This window comes from Lolium perenne, chromosome 4 (assembly GCF_019359855.2).
Source record: "Lolium perenne isolate Kyuss_39 chromosome 4, Kyuss_2.0, whole genome shotgun sequence".
NCBI classification, from domain to species: domain Eukaryota; kingdom Viridiplantae; phylum Streptophyta; class Magnoliopsida; order Poales; family Poaceae; genus Lolium; species Lolium perenne.
The window spans coordinates 87,721,040-87,740,726 of record NC_067247.2 but is presented as its reverse complement, the minus strand read 5'-3'; the positions used below and the strand labels follow the sequence as shown (position 1 = coordinate 87,740,726).

Genomic DNA, 19,687 nt, shown 5'->3' with positions numbered 1-19,687 from the left:
TTTCCATTACATTTAGACAATCACCACGAGAAGCCCCAGTTCCTACTACACATTGAGAGTCTACTGATATAGACGTAGCAGCTTTAATAGATGTACCACATGAAACCAAATACACAATTTTTTTATCAGTTTGAGCACTAGAGGATGTTAAAAAAGAGTTCAAAAGAAAAGGATACTCTTGCTCCTTGTTTTGTACAGTCTGCATACCTTTTTTAGATAACTCATTCTCAACAGACAAAGACGGGAAAGGATACTCCTTAGCGCAGGCCATAGTCTGATCATTTAGTTCACCCGACGAATATACTGGAATGGAGCCAGAACGGGCACAGGCAGAACCAGAGTTCACTACAGGAATTACTTCCTGGGCAGAAAGATTCTGCGACAAACCTGCCGCGGCTGCCGATTGCTGCGCCGATCCTACCTCGGCAGTAGATTTCGGCACCGATCCTGCCTCGGCAGCGAGGATGGTACAATTTGCTGCAGCATCAGAGCACCTCGGCAGCACCTCCATATGACCAGTAAGAGGCAGATTCTCCTCCATAGGCGATGATAGGCGAGGCAATGGTGATGGTAGACTGTCCTCTTCATCAACATCAGAATCACCCCAAAGTTTGCGAGGAACAATATTCAGAACTTTTCTTTCAGACCAAAAAAGAACTTCAGAATGGGACAGCTGCTTACAATCAATTGACCCAACTCTCAGAACTGGCATAGAAAGAGCAAGCGCTTGCTTAGGTGTAACATTGCTCGTTTTGGGTGGTATCTTATTAACCCCAGAAGAGGTTTTAGTTGACATATCCATAGAAGGTGGCTCGTCTCTCTTCGGCAACTCTTTATCTTTGCTATCAGAATCCTTTGGATCATCCTCTGTACTAGCCTCTTGCATATCCACATCAATTTTATCTTTACTTTTCTCCACCTAAAGTTTAAATATTAGACCATAGCCTTTACCCTCGTACGTGTGATCGATAGTTGTTGCAGGAATATACTCTGGTCGAGTGACCTCAACTAGCATCCGAACAGCAGAATGATCTCTAGTAAATTCCATATCGATCTCTTTTTTTTTTTTTGAGAACACAGTACAACGCAGACGCTCACAAACACGCACGTACAGACACCCCTATGAACGCACGCACGCACACCCTACCCCTATGAGCACCTCCGAGGGACTGAGCCGGCATATCTTGAGGTTGACGAAGTCACCACTGGCGCCTCGATGTTGACGGGTACGTCACCTACCACTAAAAGCATAGCGCCGGTTAAATCCTGGAATAAATCCAGGTAAATGCAAACACCCATGTCAAGTCTAGGACTTGAACCTGGGTGGACTGGTTCCACCACAAGGGACCTAACCACCAGAGACAAGCTCTGTTTGCTCCATATCGATCTCTTTAGCCTTACCAATCAATGACCCAACACCAAAAAGCGACAAATAGTCACATCTCTCTTTATAACAGCACCATAAACTCGAACCCAAACTGGTGAGAGATAAAACTGGTCAAGATCGGCTGCTGACCATTCCTCAAAATGCAAATACATACTTGTGCCAGGGACCGGTACATTGATTATCTTTGTCATCCTCGCTAGATCTGCTTTAGAGGGAAAGATAACTTTGAAAGCTCCATCATCTGTAGGCTTTAGATCCCACTGATGGTTGCCCGGTATGATCCACTCCAACTCTTTAGCTATTTCTTGTGAAGATAAAACTCCATCGGTGACTGAAATTTTACCAACCTTTCCGATATCATGTTTAAAAGTAACATCAGATGAAGCTGGAACCTCATGGAACATAAGCTCATTTCGAGAAACACCATAAGTAATAGCAACAGGTTTGGCATAGACAACAGCGGACAGTTTGTTGACTCATGCGTAGTCTTCTCACAATATAAACATAGCACAGCCGTACAGGTCTCGGCAAAGTGACCATGCTCCCCACAACGCAAACACAGCATTTTGTCGACCTTCTTCTGAGCACGAGATGACATGCTCTCCAGTGAGGATGTCTACGCGGAAATTATTTAGCAGGGTCTTCAAGCAAAATATTGCAAATCCCACGAAGTAAAGGATCTGCAAGAGCAAATAATCATATACTTAAGACTGTGTAAGTTGAAGAGATGAAGTTACTTCAAAGTGATTGACATGTTCGAGAGAATGCAGACAAAACATGTACATGTATCTCACTCGAAGGTGTAAAGGGTACGAAGTAATTGTGAACATTGTTCTCACCCGAGGAAGTTTCGATCGCAGCCAATTTGCTCCTAAAAATAAAGGGAGAAAGCTTAGTATTATAACTAGACAGAACATTTATTACTTCCAACGGTAGGTACCTATGAAGAGATTACAGATTACCGCGTAGATCTTACAAGCTAAATAATTTCAAGAGACATCCACTCCATACTAAAAACCAGTTGGGTACATACATACATCTCTGGAACAACTATTCGTATCAAGAAGCACCTGTATCTAGACAAATTGAGTCTCTATTTATGAACGCAGGGACTACAAAAAAAAACATGGTGCACCACGGCATGGGGGGGGGGGGGGGGGGGGGGGATGGCCCCCTAGCTCCACCACTTGCTCTAGGGAATGAGGTAGAGGAGTATGAGTATGCTGAGGAGGTAGCCAAGCTAGACTACGGGCACTACTTTTGCGATAGGGGATGGCCCCCTAGCTCCGCCACTTGCTCTGGGGAATGAGGTAGAGGAGTACGAGCATGCCGAGGAGGTGGCCAAGCTGTACTATGGGCACTACTTTCGTGATAGGTGTGCGAGGCGCTGGGTCGCCGGGAGACGGCCTACGTGCCCTCTATGCGATGCTTGTGTATTATTCCATACACTAAATTTATATCTATTGACGTGAGATTTATGGTGTGTGTGTGTGTGTATACGCTATATTTATAGATGATGTATTGTGAGTTTTGAAGTTTAATACAGGTATCGTTTATTGGTTAATTTGTATGTATCGGTTGTGAAATTCACTTTGGATCCTAGAGCAGTCATAGGCCTATCACAATGTTTCGATATTTTACAGTAACGATTTTACCATGAACGCATTTGGGCATGAACATCCTTGTTTCTACTGATACAGGTTTAGAGGGGGGCAACCATGGTAATTCTCGATTAGAGGGAAACAAGACTAATTTTCACTAACATCCTGCCTAGATTAGGTCTTTTAGGTAAAAAAAATCCCTGATGTATCACGGCATGGGGGGTGGCCCCTACTAGTCCCCTAGCTCCGCCACTGGGCTCCGGGAAATGAGGCGGAGGAGTGCACGGTCTGCCTAGAGGCGTACGAGCATGCCGAGGAGGTGGCCAAGCTAGAATACATGCACTAGTGACAGGAGTGCGAGGCGCTGGGTCGCCGGGAGCCAGCCTACATGCCCTCTGCGATACGCCTCTTGTGTGAGCGCGTGTGTTATTCCACACTCTAAATTTATATTGATGCGATATTTATTACAGATGATGTATTGTAAGGCTTAAGTTTAATACAGATATTGATGATGTATTGTAAGGCTTAAGTTTAATACAGATATCGGTTAACTTGTATCATAGTGTGTGTACCTTTGCTTTTGATGTACATAGTTTTTTTCAGCAAGTATCCACTGATCTATTAACTTGTATCATAGTTTTTCTAATACAGATATCGGTTAACTTGTATCATAGGCTTTCTAATATAGATATCGGTTAACTTGTATAACAGATATCCACTGATCTATTCATAATCCTCAACATTAGAAGAAATCCTAACAGTGGTAAAAATTACAAATAGGGGTGGGGTCTAGATGGGAAGGACTTTATTCCATCTTCAGGGAGCCGCCGCCACACCTTCCTAATTAGGACACAAACCCTAACATAACTGGAAAAAAAACATCAAGAAAATGGAGCCCTCCCGCCAACGGGAACCGAGATTCACCGTGCCTCCATGGCCTTAGGGCCACGGGAGGCGAGGCGGATGGGCGGTGCCGCCGACGGGAGGCATGAATCCCTATTCACCTAGCCTGTGTTTCCCGAGGGCCGTGGACGAAGAGGTATTCTTCTGTGTTTTTTGATGTGCATAGTTAATCGGTATGAGGTTTTTCCTGCTCCGCTAACTAGAAATTGTAGATTTTGTTGCAACTCGAGAACTATGCAAATAACAATTATATAACACAAAGTGGTAGCTAGTTCGGTTCCTAATGTGAGCCCGCTATCGGTGCATAAGTGTGCTTAGTTAAGTTTTTTTCCTCTAGTCTTTACTAATTTGTACGCAAGTGTACTTAGTTAAGTTTTTCCCTGTAGTCAATGTCCTTAATTCTACACAGTGCAGGTTATTTGAGCAGCGTGGATGCCGACATTTCTATCTTATGATATGCTTGCCTCTTTTGGATCGAGGAGAATAAAGATGGAGCAGGTAACACACTACACCAAAGTGAATATTATTCTGTCATGGTTGCCATATTTGAGTTAGTACTTACCAATTTACCAGCATATATAGAGAATGAAAATGTATGCCTTTGAGCATAGTTTTTTTTCTTACGAATGTATAATCATAATTAATTTTGCAAGTGGTCGCATTTCCTGCACGTCCGTTTTTGTAGTATAATAGTGAGAATGGATTTTGTAGAGATCTCTCACCCCCTTTAAGATAACTTTTAATGGCCGGCCAATGCTTTGTAGTAATTTTCATGCTTGTAATTGTGAATTCATCTCCAGTTAAGTCTACTCTCTCATGTTAGATTTACTCTTCCTTCGGAGTTCATTCACGTGAGCATTTGGTCTTCGAGCTCATTTGGCAGCGTTGTGTCTTCTGTCAATCCAGATAATGGCGAAGCCAAGGATGCGGGTCATGCTTCACCTTCCTTGGACGACAATAGGTGAGGATCATGCATATGCATGTGGTGTTAGCGCTTGCAAATCAGTCGTTGCTTTCTTTGGTTAGCATTAGCATACCTCGAATACTGGAATGATCTTTTGTGCCTCGTTATGTTCATGGCTGTTCCCTGGATTGCCATTGTAATTTTGATGCTACACAAGTTCATTCTTCCAATAACTACTACTTCTACCATTTAAATAGACACTGCCTTCTGACGCTTCAGCACTACTGACATAAGATTATATAAGTATCATACTAAGCATTTATGTTTGCGATCATCTAATCATTATTACCTAAAGGCTTATATTTTGAAACAGAGGTAACATGAGCCTTATCAAAGAAATGCATATTATTATAACTTCTAGAAAAGGAAAAGAAACCATCCATCTTTATATAATTCAATAGCTGCCAATTGACGGTAGGTATAGGAGTCTATAATGATGGAACATGCATCTAATGTGCAGATTTAGCCATGTGTTTTGTATTGCTATTACCTTTTTTTCGCAAATCTGGGTATGTAGCATCCACTCGAAAGTACGGTTAAGATTCATCCATATTTAGATAAAATTGAGACACCTAACTTTAGACGGAGGGAGTACTATTTTAGCTTCTCTTCCATCTGTAGGCGATTGGTGTTTCGTGAAAAAAAAATCTATGGTTGTGGTTCTATGATATAAATTCCCCAACTTGTGGTGTTAAGTGATAAAACCTCACCTTGCCTGGATAGAAAGTGCATTGAGCACCGTGTGTCAATGTCACCAATTTTTTAATTATCTGTTGCTATTCAATGGTGTAACCAAAATGTTCAGATTTACGTCCTGTTTACCTCATGTTGGATTCAGTATAGTTGCCATCATCAGAGTTGCACGGCTATGTACAGCTGGGGCGATAGCAAGAATATCTCTTATCAGCCTTCCAGCAAAAGACAGAAAGAAAGACACGATCGATGTCGCAATACCATAGATAGATAGGAAACGAAATCGCAATGCCACAACAACATACACAGGAAGGAGAACATATATCACAATGTCATGACGCCATATTTGGTAAAAAAAAATCAACAGTCAACCCCCCATTTCTAACACGCCAGACAAGAATGCCACTTGCAAATTCATTCATCATACAAAGGGTACAAAACAACAGCAATTCCATAGTCAAAAGGTGACCACTTAGAAACGACGTCCAAGATGAACTGCAACAAAAAACTAGACATTCGACAAAAAAAAATCAACAGTCAACCCCCCATTTCTAACACGCCAGACAAGAATGCCACTTGCAAATTCATTCATCATACAAAGGGTACAAAACAACAGCAATTCCATAGTCAAAAGGTGACCACTTAGAAAGGACGTCCAATATGAACTGAAACAAAAAACTAGACATTCGACAAAAAAAAATCAACAGTCAACCCCCCATTTCTAACACGCCAGACAAGAATGCCACTTGCAAATTCATTCATCATACAAAGGGTACAAAACAACAGCAATTCCATAGTCAAAAGGTGACCACTTAGAAACGACGTCCAAGATGAACTGCAACAAAAAACTAGACATTCGACAGAATCACAGACTGAACCTACAGGCATGAAAAAATATATTTAGAGAAGCTGCGATGGCAGATAAATTAATATGGATCTACACACTTAACATTTTCAGCACCTTAAACAAGCAGGGTCCCACTGACACACAAGATGTGCGATATGTGGCCCACCAGTGATAATTGACAAAAGTCAACATCACAAAGCATGGTTTTAGGATATTTCAAGCTACGATTAACAAAAAGGAAACTTGGAACACGTTGATTAACAAATGCCTACGCAAGTTCTACATATGCCAGTGCAAAGATTCAATTCCTATTTAACTATTTCCATACCATGACATGAGCCCATTGCTTTCTAAAATGACAGACGATCACTGTTCCTCAAAATGGCCACCAAATCTTGTGGCCCGGATGGACTGGCAAGGTGCTAACCAGTATAGTGGAGAATATGAAGCAGAAATGGGGTGGTGCTTCAGGGTTTCTAGGGGGTGTTATGATTGTGACCAAAATTTTGGTTGAGGCTTTGGTTGCTAATGAGTTGGCCAACATTGACTAGAAAAATGAACTAGAGTTGGTAAAGGAGCATGCCAAAAAATTGGCAACTACCGACACAAAGAATAATTTTTTGGTCAGACAAAATTGGTAAGGTGCATTTTGGTAACAAAGAGGTGGATAAACCCGAGTACATTAGTAGATACAAAAATGAACAAGTACAATCTAACAAATAGATTAAATACGTCTATTAGTTATGCCATCCTTTCTTTGTTGATGCTCGATGCAAACATGCTAACTAACTTTTATGAATATAGCTACCTTATCATAGACCAGAAGCAGATGGCCACATCCAGGAACAACTGATCCAACCACATAAAAACCTATGATCTTAACAAATATTCGCAATTTTACATCATCTACATAAAACAAGTAAAGATACCCAGCTAAAACTTATTGGTTTCAGTAGTACAACAGTGATTGTAAAAAGGCTTGTAAATGGCCAACTTGGGTCAACTATTCATAAAGCCACAACTCTATAAGATGGGTCTTAAATTTTTTCTCTGAAAGATCACTATCTTTTTTACCAGATATATACACTGCGCACTGTGACACATACATTATCAACTCAGCAATAACAAACACAAAATATAAAACAGACCATTAATCGGGTATCATACATGTAAACACCCAACTCTAGATGGATAAACCATTAAGAGTAATCCGTCTTAATGATTCAATTCACAGAACCAACATAGAATTGCATAGGTACACTTCTATCATAGACCAAACTGATCTAATGCTATAATTACTCAACAGACTTCAGTATCTACCCTTTATGGCCGTTGTTTATAACTCAGAAGATGAGCTAAACAAAAGGACTTCCCATCTATTATGAAATAAGCATATACCAGAAATCGAATCTAAATCACGCATTTCATTTTCACCTTGGGATATTATCTGAAAGCAGTAACTGGGTCATTTCAAGTCCTTCCTTTTAAGGCATAGAAAGCAATAGATAACTATAGAATTGAATACTGAAGTAAACAACAAAAAACAAGGAAAGTAACGGGCACCTCTTTGGATTTAAAATGCTGAAAGAACCACATAAATCTCCACAATGAAGATCAGATCATCAGATTCAACATTTGCAAATTGATAGAAAATGAATCCGAAGCAATGAGATGGTTGTAATAAAATGCACTGAGATTGTTCAACCTGAAACCAACACAACAAAGCAGATAATATTTGGGCATGGCACAGTTTGCAGCACAGCACCAAAAATACAATAAGATACACAGGTACAGTTCTAGATCATCATAAATAAACTTAAGTTACAGCAATATAAAAGCTGGTTTGCAAACAGGAAAAGATAATGATGATTTAAATTGTTATAAAATGTTTGTACCTCATAAGAACTAATCTAGACCCCTCACATTCTAATGGAAGTTCCCCTCACAATATTAAAGAAGGATCGTCAGCTCTTTTTCGGCAGATTGCTTCAGTGAGATGCAAAGACTGTGTCATTTCGCCTTGGAGGTCTATCAGGAACTGATCCTGGCTTAAACTTGGAGGCCTCGTGCCTTGCAAGTTCTGGTGGCACAGGACTATTGCTCTGAATAAGCATCTGTTTCAGATCATAGAAAATATCAGTGTTTTCCAGAGTTAAGAATGAAGTCGCAAGTCCCTTCTTTCCTGCACGCCCTGTTCTTCCGATACGATGTGTGTACGTATCAACCGAACTAGGCATCTCATAATTGATCACATGAGCAACATCAGGAATATCAATACCACGCCCCGCAACATCAGTTGCCACAAGAACATTGAACCGGCGGTTCCTAAATCCATCAAGACTGATTTCCCTCTGATCTTGTGACTTCCCTCCATGCAGAGCTGTGACACGGAAGCCTGCCTTGTCCAGATCTTTAGAACGATTATCTGCTGACTTCTTTGTATTGCAGAATACTATTGCTGTCTTGTCCCCAAGATCTGTGAGTATCTTCTGGAGTCGTGACATCTTCTCTGACTCCTTCACCATGATAACGTTCTGGGTAATCAGATCAGTGGCCTTGCCAGCTGTGCCAATTGTGACGACGACAGGGTTCCGGAGGTACTTTCTAGCAAGGCGTTCAACAGCAGGTGGCATGGTGGCGCTGAACATATAAGTTGTCCTGTAAATCCTCTTCTCATCCAGTTCCTCTTCCTCATTCTCAGGTTTCAAATTACTTGATGGCATGGCATCAAGTACACCAACAACCTGTGGCTCGAAGCCCATATCAATCATTCTATCAGCCTCATCAAGCACAACATAATTGCACTGGTTGAGCACAGCATACCTCCTCTCCAGACAATCAAGAAGCCGACCAGGCGTTGCGATTACAACTTCACAGCCCTGCCTTATCTTGAAGCCTTGCTCCTCAATCGACTGACCACCAACAATGGAGACAACCTTAATGCCAAGGTAGGTTGCGAATTTGACAGTCTCTTCCTCAATCTGCTGGGCAAGCTCACGAGTAGGTGCCATGACAACAGCATAAGGACCCTCGGCCTCATTCTCCTCGCTGATGGGCGGCAAGCGAGTAATGTATGACAGCATAGGGAGCACAAAGGCTGCAGTCTTTCCCGAACCCGTCTCGGCAATACCAATGACATCACGCTGCTGGAGACCAAGCGGAATGGCAGCCATCTGGATGGGTGAGGGTTTCTTGTACCCAACCTTCTCAATCGCACGGAGCAGCTCGCTCCCAAGCTTGCTCTCGGGCCAGTTGCGCATCGGGCGGGGTATGCGGGATCCCTTGTAGGAGATGTTGAAGTCCTCGCGGAAGATACGCCAGTCCCGCTCGGTCATCTCCTCGATGCCCTTCTCGGACCAGTGCCTGTCCACCCGCATGTCAAAGGCATCGTACATCTCGGCGGCAGCAGCCTTCTTCTTATCGGCGACATCGTCCTCCGGGCGGTCCTCCACCCCGAACTTGCGGCGCTGCTCGGCGCGGGTCTCCTTCTCGAACACGGCGGCCGCCTTCTTCTGCTCGCGGCGGTCGATCCCGGCGAGGAAGCCGCGGCCGTAGAGCAGGCGGGCCTCGTGCGGGGTCTGGTAGAGCGCGTTCATGTCGCGGCTGGTGTCCTCGGTGTTCTCCCAGTCGAAGGAGAAGCGGAACTTCTCCGAGGGCTTGATGACCCGCTTCTTGGGCTTCTTGGACCCCAGGTACTGCTCCTTGATGGCCTCCAGCTCCTTCTCCCGCTCCCGCTCGGCCATCTTCTCCAGCCGGTCCTTCTCCCTGTCCTTGTCCCGCTCCCCGCGCTCCCTGTCCCGGTGCTCCCTGTCGCGCTCGCGCTCGCGGTCCCGGTCGCGGTCGCGGTCCCGGCGGGACGGCTCGTCGCGGTCACGGTCACGGTCACGATCCCGATCTCGGTCTCGGCGGGAGTCGTCGTCGCGGCGGCGGTCCCGGTCGCGGTCGCGGTCCCGGTCCTTGTCACGGTCGGAGGAGTCGCGGTGGGACGAGGCGGAGGAGTCCCGAGGGGCCCCCGACGGGGGAGTTTGCTGAGCGCCGCCCCGGGGGAGCGACTGGAGGATGTCGAGCGCGGAGCGGCGCTGGTCGGCGACGGCGGCCTGGCGGCGCTCGAGGGCGAGGCGCTGGCGCTCCTCCTTGGTGAGGAACACGGGCTTCGCCTCCATGGCGTCCAGCGAACGCTTCATGGCGGCGGCGGCGGAGCGAGGAGCCGTGCCGATGCGTGCAGTGGGAGGGTTTGTGGACAGGTGGGGGATTTTCCTCAACAGATCAGCCGGCTTCGACTAAGAGGAACCGACCTAGTGGAGTTTGGGCCGTACAAGGACTTCGGGCCTACAGTTAGTTTCATTTTCATTTGTCGATCCAGGGGAGAAACATTTTGTCGATCCAGGCAGCTTGGAACACAGCGGGCCAGGATTTAAAAAAGAACCTCTATGATTCAAAGGAATATGATGTTTTCCCTTGGTGACACTATTCATTCCATTTGATTCAAAAGAATGGATGGAGCATACAAAAAGTGGGAAAATCCCTTTGATCTAGGTTTGAAAGGAAAATAAAGGAATAATAATCCACTCAAATCACCTTTTACATTCATATGACAAATAACAAGGCAAAGGTTATAAGTTGCATAGTAATGACCCAAACTTCCCTTTGCACTTGTTTTAACCTCTCACTGGATTATGCTTTTTGTGTTTTCAGTGCATTTCACATACACCCACTTGGTCTACATAACTACATTGATGGGAGGAAAGACCATGTCTTATAGGATTTCTTTTTTCCTTGTATTGCCGAAAGCGCACGAGTTTGGGTTCGATCCTCTGCTCCTTAATTAAAGAAGTGTTTAGTTCCTCCTAGGCACTCGTTCAATTGTCGTTCAAAAAAATGTGTCACACTGGCACATGGCCTTGAGACAAATTTACCTTGGCATTGTCTCGCAGATCATGGATGTTTTCTTAGTTTTACTCGTGTATTTGAAATTTGTTATGTCCTTCTTGTACAAAATGAACACATTTGCATCCGTATATGAGAAAAAAAAATCACACTATCAAGGAACATACATTTGTCTTGATTAGTACAGACATAACTAAGATGTATATGGTGCACACCTATTTTGGTGAGTTAACTTATGCGCTAGCGTCACGCTAGCACACGGCCTTGAGACTAAAGTTATCTTGGCATTATCTCGCAGATTCATAGACCTATGTCCTTAGGACCACTTTTTTAGATTGACCATAGAGACGTAATCCAGTTGCATGTTGACTTTCTCTCTACTTGATTGTCGTTTGTTGCACATCTTGTAAGTCATGTGGGATTCCTAATTTGTCTGTGGATGCATTTTTTTAAAGATTGGGTAGTATGCCGATACAAGCTCTAAAGCTAGGTCTCTGTGATGGTGGTGCTCCTCGGATACTAGTTTGTGATCTTCGAGGTGAAACCCTAACTAGGTTAGTTTGGCCTTCGATGAGTTGTCGTTGCAATTGTGGAAACGGTGTCACTTCCTTGACGAAGGTGTTGCCAAGAATTTGCGCGAACCTTATTAATCATTGGATCCTGCAACAGCGGCAGGCATGCATCGCCCCATTCTTGGAGGTTTTGCTATCGAGGCATTTCTCGTAGTCAAGTTGTTACCAGTAGATGGTGTTTAAACTACAGAATATTGGTCTGTATTTTACCAAAATGAAATTGGGTCATCATGTTTTTTGTAATAATGTGATTATGTGTATTCTTGATGTCTCTGCTGTTGACAAGAATTATACCGGCTTGATGCATTAATATATCTCCATTGCCGGAAAATCACCCATGGAATTCTAGACAAGATATTCTTTAATGTTATTTTGAAGTGTGGATGTTAACTAGAAGGGATGAAAAACCATCAGTCTTTTCATAGACCAAATAAACTAATAAGAGTGGGAGTCACGGGTTTTATTTGATCGATGGCCATGAACTTCCAGCTAAACTTCATCACTCAAAGACCCTCATATAGTCATATATCCATTAGTAGCAACTCTTGGGATGGCTAGAAAGATAACCATAAAAAAAAATTGCTCATATGGTAAACCTCCATATGTCCCCCTTTTGTATGTTAATTTCTCTCTATACTATTTTCAGTTTTTTCTTGGAGATAGGGCTTGTGTGTAAATTGAAAGACGCATCGCACATATGTTTGAAATATCTATCTAATTGGTATACACAAGGATTTTCTTTTAAGGTCAAGTCTCTATACCATTGACGAGTTTAAATGTTTAAATTAATTTATACTGAACTTTCTTACTTTGTTTTACCCCATTAAAATAGTAATGTTTTTACTGATATATATATATATACATTGATATACCACCTTGAATACTAGTTTTGATGCATAAAATAATAATATAAACGCACTTATGTATATTATGGTACGTATTTGTCATACTATTCTAGTGTTTATACCATAAATACTAATGCTGGATCAAATATATATTTTGTTACATTTTAGTTTAGTTTGTGACTCTTAAATAAAGATCTTATTATAATGGAACTAAAATACATTTAAACCAATATTATGTCATTAGGTGTTATATGTACCCTTTCTATGAAAGTATCCTAAAATATTGCATTACTTGACAGAGTGTTTCGAGTTCTCACTGAATAAATCTCGTAAAAAAATCGGCAAAATTTTCTAGAGTATTAAACCATGAAGTTTTGATGTAACTAAGTAGATAATCTACAGTGTTTGTCTCGTTCTTCGGTCTCGCTTGTTGATGATGCTCACTTCTTCAAAGTTGCCCTTCTTGTTGTCTTCGACCTACACATGCGTCCTTTGTACTTTTAAAAGTTTTATATAAGCATTTTTAACAACTGTGAAAAAATCACGTGCCATTGGGTTTTCACAAAATTATTTTAATAGCCAGTCAACCTAATTGTTTGTCGCAGAATTTTTTTTTATTACAAACTTGCTTTTCGTCATTGTTAGTTGCTTTTCAAAATTATTCGTCGAAATGTGTCCATGTGTATATTGTTATGAAGGCATCGTGATGAGGAACATTGTGGTGAAATAAGATTTTAAATTAGATTGTCGGTTTATGAGCAATAGCTTTTTAGATTTTTTGAATGGCCTTTGAATCATGCTGACATCATCTATTTTGTTTTTGTCGTGCATGTTGTAGCACAAGGTAGAAATGCCAGAAGTTTTACCAGTGCGTATACTTAGTTGCCTACGCTTCCAACCCCTCGAAGCATCATTTCATTGTACAAAGCATAAAAAAATTGTGGTTGGTTGCAACTTCCAACCATAGGGGGCAAGAAATTGACATGCTCATAATCAGTTGCCAATTTGACCTACCTTCTTCTCTTGGGTTCTCATCGTTTTAGTATGGAACGTTGGCTTTTCCAAATAAAAATTCTTAGTATATGAAAGAATGAAAATGTGCTTTGGTTCTCCTGGATAAGAAGCCCTCATACCTTAATGGAAGAAAAAAAACGTGTTTTTTTCGTTAGGTATTTGACCAAATAGGATCATTGAATCTATCACTAAAAGAGTGGTTGGGAACTTTGACCTCCACGACTAATAATCCTCGATTAATATTTTCATATTTCTATGGGTCATTTCCTTCATATCCAAAATTCTGGTTTTTGCTATAGTCTAGCGGTTTCTTTGTCTGATGGTGTTCACCTCGTGATGAGTTTTATGAAACCAGTTCGGTGGGACAACAACATCTATATGATACATCAATATATGGCTATAACCACCGTAAATGAAGCAACTTAGTCATAATTTTTTCAGCAAGTAGTGAACTACTTTTTAGTTGTTCGCTAGAGCAATTATGTTCATATTTCCATGGGTCATTTCCTTCATATCCAAATTTCTAGTTTTTGCTAGAGTCTGGCGGTTTCTTTGTCTGATGGTGTTCACCTCGTGATGAGTTTTATGAAACCGACTCGGTGGGACAACAATATCTATATGATAAATCGATATATCGATATATGGCTATAACCGATGTAAATGAAGCAAGTAGTCATATTTTTTTCAGCAAGTAGTGAACTACTTTTTAGTTGTTCCCTAGAGCAATTATGTAGTGAAGTCAATCTGAGGCAACATTTTGATCTATTATGACATGAAGATAGGTGCCTAACGGATATTTTCCAAAAGCACGAGGGAAATTTGTACTCCCTCCGTTTACATATATAAGGCCACAAACTCACATTCAATGTACCTTAAATGGCACGATTAATTATGTGGGAGTGGTCTCAGGTTCCGGGCCATTAAGCATATTGCATGGGAATGTATCTTTATGTATCGTTGCATGCAACTTTCACATTACTGAACATCATCTATCTGGTAGAAATCTAATCGATTTTACCTCGATTACTGTTAATGGCCTTACATATTAACAAAATGTGTTTCTGATAGTGACCTTACATATGAAAACGGAGGGAGTAATTAAAATTATAATAAAAAAGTGTATTTTTGCTCTGTGCATCTAGTTTACTTTAGCCTAATATAGGGCCTTGTGTCTTATTCTAAATTCCTAGGAAACTCGCTAGAGTTTGAATTTATTACTTCTATATATGTTAGATTTATTCCATACTGGCCATCTGGTAGTCCCTACCAAAGCTCATGTAAAAAAGATAATATAAGAGAAGGGTATAATGGAATTTTAATAGAAAACAAAATATAATTCACAATTACGTTGAGCTCCGCAAATCTGTTCCATAGAAGCCTGCAATCTGGCCCACGAATTACGAAGGTAGTCACGCGCGGGACTGGCTTCAACATCATACAGCCATCATCTATTCGATCGTGTGGACACGGCCTGGTCCGATGGAAAGCTGCCCATCGGGTTCCGATTCCTAGCGCAACTTATGACTCCGTATTCGATTTAAAAACCGCCTCCGTTTTCGCCTTTGCCTCCCCCACCACCGTCGTCTCAATCTTCTAATCTATATATAATCCCCCCACCATATACAGTAATCTTCAAACTAGAGATCCGCCGACAAAACATCAGCGATGGCTCCTTCCTCGCCTTCCCTCTTCCTGTTGCACCGCCTGGTGCATGCCTATCCGCCCGGCTACGACAGAGACATCCAGGGGCATGTACTCACCTCCGGAGACAAGCTGGCGTTCGGGTTCCGCGCGCACGACGAAGCCAATTCGGTGGTGCGGGACCTGGAGCTAGAAGCAGTGCTCGCCCGTGAGTCAGATCCGTCCTTTCTTATACTCCGAGGCGCCAATCTGTACACTGGTATCCATATCGTCGACAAGGATCTGGTTTTGATCTCAACGGCCTTTACTGAAGTTTACCCCCGCGAGGTCTTTCTCATCTACAACGCCAACGATAGGTCCCTCCACATGATCCCCTCCATGCCCCGTACTTCCCTTCCCATCTGTACGACTCATGTTCTCGTCGCGCGCCTCCATGACGACGACAGGTTATACGCGCTGGTCTTCCCGGGGCAGAAGAAGTTTGACGAAGGAAGTGTAAAAGAGGACGTTGTTTTTGTGGCGCATTCCTCATCCGCCTCGCCGTGGCAAAAGACTAAGAAGGCTAACTTCCCCAACGATTTGCGCTCTGATAAAGGACTGTTCATCGCCGAACAAGTGTTCTCGTCCCGTGGTCGTGGTTACTGGGTGGATCTCTTGTTCGGCATCATGTACTGTGACTGCAGCGATGTAATCTCTGATGTCATTGATATGGTGAACTTTCACTCCTTGGACCTGCCTGTGGGGTGCAAGAAGCACTTAGGCTGCAGAGAAAACATAGCAGAGGCCAGAGCCTTTCGAGCCATGTCCCCTGTTGGGGACTCGATCAAGTTTGTCTCCATCGACGGTTACCTTGAGTATGTGGATCTTAAGGACTGCAAGGTGAGGATCTGGAGACTGATGGAAGATAATAATTGGGCTGTAGAATACGAGCTCAAGCTGGCGAGCCTGTGGGATGGGGTGGAGTTCAAAGGGAACTTCATGCCAGATTTCATGGCACCAATGTACCCCTTTCTTAGCACACATGAAGACCATGTTATCTACTTTGCACTGGGTTTATGCAACCGGGACAAGGATCTCTTGTTTCCAAGTGATGTATGCTGTATGGTCCGTGTAGAATTGCACAGTAAGACATTTCACTACACAGGCCTCTCTCGTTCGCAGCGCAGCAGCATGCCCAGTCATCTTGCTGTCTCCAGTAATGCCGAGGGCAAGCTGCTTGGACTCGAACTTTCAGCCATTCCTTCTGTTAATTAGGTGATTATACTTACCCGCTGCTACCAAAAGCTATCTTTCATCTCAATTGTGCCATTCATATTCCATACTGTCATATTTAAGATCAACAACATAGCATGTTCATCTAAACTTTTATTTGGTTCGTTTGGGGAGAGGCATGTGGATTGTGGAAGCACAAGAGAAGTAGCAGGAATCATGAGATATGATTATTTAATTTACTTATTTCTGTAATAAAATGTTTAGCCGGATCATTTATTTCCCTCTTTATTTTCTACTACTATCGCTGGAGCTGTGGTATGATATTCTTCTGAGATTCCTCTACACTAGTAGAAAATGGGCCAATTGTTCCCATTGGTAAGCGCGCGCCGGGCGAAGTACCTTTAGTCCTGATTTGTAACACCAAACGGTACTAAAGGCCATTATGCTCTTTTTTTCATCTAATTTTCTATTCTAATTTTTTTCACTTCCTCTTTTTTCTATTTTTTTCAGAATTTCTAGTATTCAAGTTATTTGACAAATTTAGCCTCTGCACTTAATCTCTAGTCAAATCACTTACTCGTGGTCAAACTTCCCGCTCGATCACACATTCTCAAACTTCTCCAACACTTGCTTAACTTCTGAGTTTCTTCCGGTCCGCTTCCAAGTGTTTTGCACGCATGTTACTGATATTAGTATCATATCAATCCTATTAACCTGTTGGTCATGATGTCATACTTCTTTATTGTTTAAATTCCTAAGAATTATTTTAATAAACAACAGTAATTATGTAATAATAATCTTGAATAAATAAATAAAAAAATGTTTTTACAAAACCTAACACATGAATATTTTCACATTTCCCTTTGGCAAATTTAGAATATGAAAATTGGCTAACCGGGTAAACCCCGATCAATTTGGATGCAACTTTTCATGTAGATACATTTTTATATATTAAACATTTTTTTTCAAGTTCGTATGTATCATACACTAGTATCATGCACATGATACTAGTTTATGACACTACCCCCACAATGCATAGTATCATAGGATAGTATCGTAGTATCATCATATTTAATGTTTTGTAGAATCTCAACGCAAATTTGTGTACATGATGTGTTTGCCATAAAGTATTCTAGTTTTACGTGCTATGATACGGTACCGTATTATGATACCACGCCCATCTCTCACCTCATTAATTGGTGCGCCACATCAGATTTTTGCCAACATGGCATGCATTGATAGTACTTATGATAGTGGCTAGTCAATAGAGTTCATGTACCACCGGGTCAGACCATGTTCATCCGTCCCAGTCGAGGAAGAGATGGCTCGATCCGATCGAGACTTAAGAAAGGAAGTACATCCCATGCTTAAAGGTCCAGCCCTCCTAGCGTTTCTTTGATCGATTTGGCGTGCTCAAAATCCATCAGCGACACGGCGGCGCACCGGCTCCCGGAACGCGCGCTACTGGTTTCAAGCCGCCCGCCACCTAGCGCGGGGAATCGGCTTCCTCCACTGGGCGACCACCCGATAATCCGCCGCACCACCGCCCGAGAGTCCACGGAGATTGCTGCGGGAGTCCGCCGCCGCCACCCGAGCCGCATCGGCATCATCCCAATCCGTGTCACATAGGCCGGGAGAGCAGAGCACCAGCCCGCCGTTGATCCTTTCTTTACCGCGCTGCCGAACCCGCGTCAGCGGTCAGTGGCGAGTACTAATGCCGTGGCCGCCAACGCCCTGATGCAGCACGCAGGAGCGGAGCACCTATACGGTCAAATTTGTAGCTGCCGTTTGTAATGGTGAGAAGCTGAACAAGAGGGTGATGTTCTCTGGAAAAAAACATTCAAGGTTGTCAGCACCTGAAGAAGAGGAAACATCGGTTCGATGGTGTTGTTCAAAAGGCGACTGCTGGCAAGGGGGGCAGATTTCAGATGTGGTCAATTATGCAAGAGCCTGAAGCGCTCGATATTTGCGTGCTTCACGGGCGGTAGCATTGCAGGCTTTGATGCTCCAGGTTAGCACTCTCAAGCATACATTGTTTCATGCATCAGATCGGTCTGAAGTTTGTTGGATTTAGGACTAACTGTTTATTGCAGTTTAATCATAGGATGTTTGAGGAATCTAAAAGATAAAGTTGCTTGGAATCCGGAATAACATAGGCCATACAATCAACGCCTTATTTTAGCATTTTTAAGAAGCACAATGAATTTTATGTTTGTTTCTCCGAATAATCATGGTCTTCATTCTCCAAATCTTGGTGTTCAAATTTTTTATTTTACTGAACTAATTACAATTGGATGTCGTATTTTAACTACTACAATATGGATGTAAAGCATGCTATGTAGAAATTGCCGGTTGAGGTTTCTGGGTATCCTGGCCATGTAATCAAATATATTCTGCTGTTTGTTGGCTAACTGAATTTTATGTTCAGAAATCTATGTCCGATCTCGACCTTCACAATGACATAATCTCAAAGCAAATAATTTTGGTTGATTTCTTCTTTACATGCTCGTTCAGCAATGACTAACATGATCAATATGAAACACACTAGGAGACCATGCATTTAACTGTGAAAGTGCATTATTGACTGGATAAACTTTTACTTTCTAGCAATATGGTTTGGGAAATAGCACAAGAAAGCAACCTTTCTTAATAGTGAGGTTATTGTATGTGTAATATTTATTACTCCCTCCATTTTTGTATACTGGGCGCGGCTTGAAAAACTCTGGGACCAAGGTATATGCCTATTGGCTGATTTGCGATCGCGTGGGAGAGGAAAATCTGCTCGGTAATTAAGGAGAGATGCCTAACGAACAGCAAGAAAAATGCCTAGTAACCCCCACGCCCAATCAATAAGCAGTTATCGCATGCAGCGGTAATTAAGGAGAGATGCATGCAGAATTGGAAGGAGAAAGGAAAGAGAGCATCCCATGCACCAAAAGCTCCAATTAAATCTATCATTAATGAGACACGCCTTAATTCTGAAAAATGGAGGGATTGGAGATGCGCCCAGTATACAAAAATGGAGGGAGTATTTACTTATGTTTCCACCTTTGTTTTCATGTGTATTTATTTGAGGTCAGATTACTCTGTTCATGTTTCAAGTTGGAAATAACTTCATTTT

At 42.4% G+C, this 19,687-nt stretch overlaps 1 protein-coding gene across 3 annotated transcripts; it reads right to left on the bottom strand.

Annotated features, from left to right (window-relative positions):
* Positions 1-5,940: 5,940 nt before the first annotated feature.
* On the bottom strand, positions 5,941-10,665 carry LOC127293222 (DEAD-box ATP-dependent RNA helicase 21). 3 transcript variants are annotated; one of them, XM_051322803.2, is made up of 3 exons: positions 8,291-10,665; positions 7,959-8,100; positions 5,941-6,426 (listed from the first exon to the last, which is right to left on the bottom strand). In XM_051322803.2, the coding sequence occupies exon 1, from the start codon at positions 10,577-10,579 to the stop codon at positions 8,384-8,386; it is 2,196 nt and encodes a 731-aa protein (XP_051178763.1). In that variant the 5' UTR covers positions 10,580-10,665; the 3' UTR covers positions 5,941-6,426; positions 7,959-8,100; positions 8,291-8,383. The 3 variants fall into 3 exon arrangements, with proteins under 3 accessions (XP_051178763.1, XP_051178761.1, XP_051178760.1); XM_051322801.2 differs by lacking the exon at positions 5,941-6,426 and adding an exon at positions 7,492-7,842; XM_051322800.2 differs by lacking the exon at positions 5,941-6,426 and having other exon boundaries at positions 7,944-8,100.
* Positions 10,666-19,687: the final 9,022 nt, after the last annotated feature.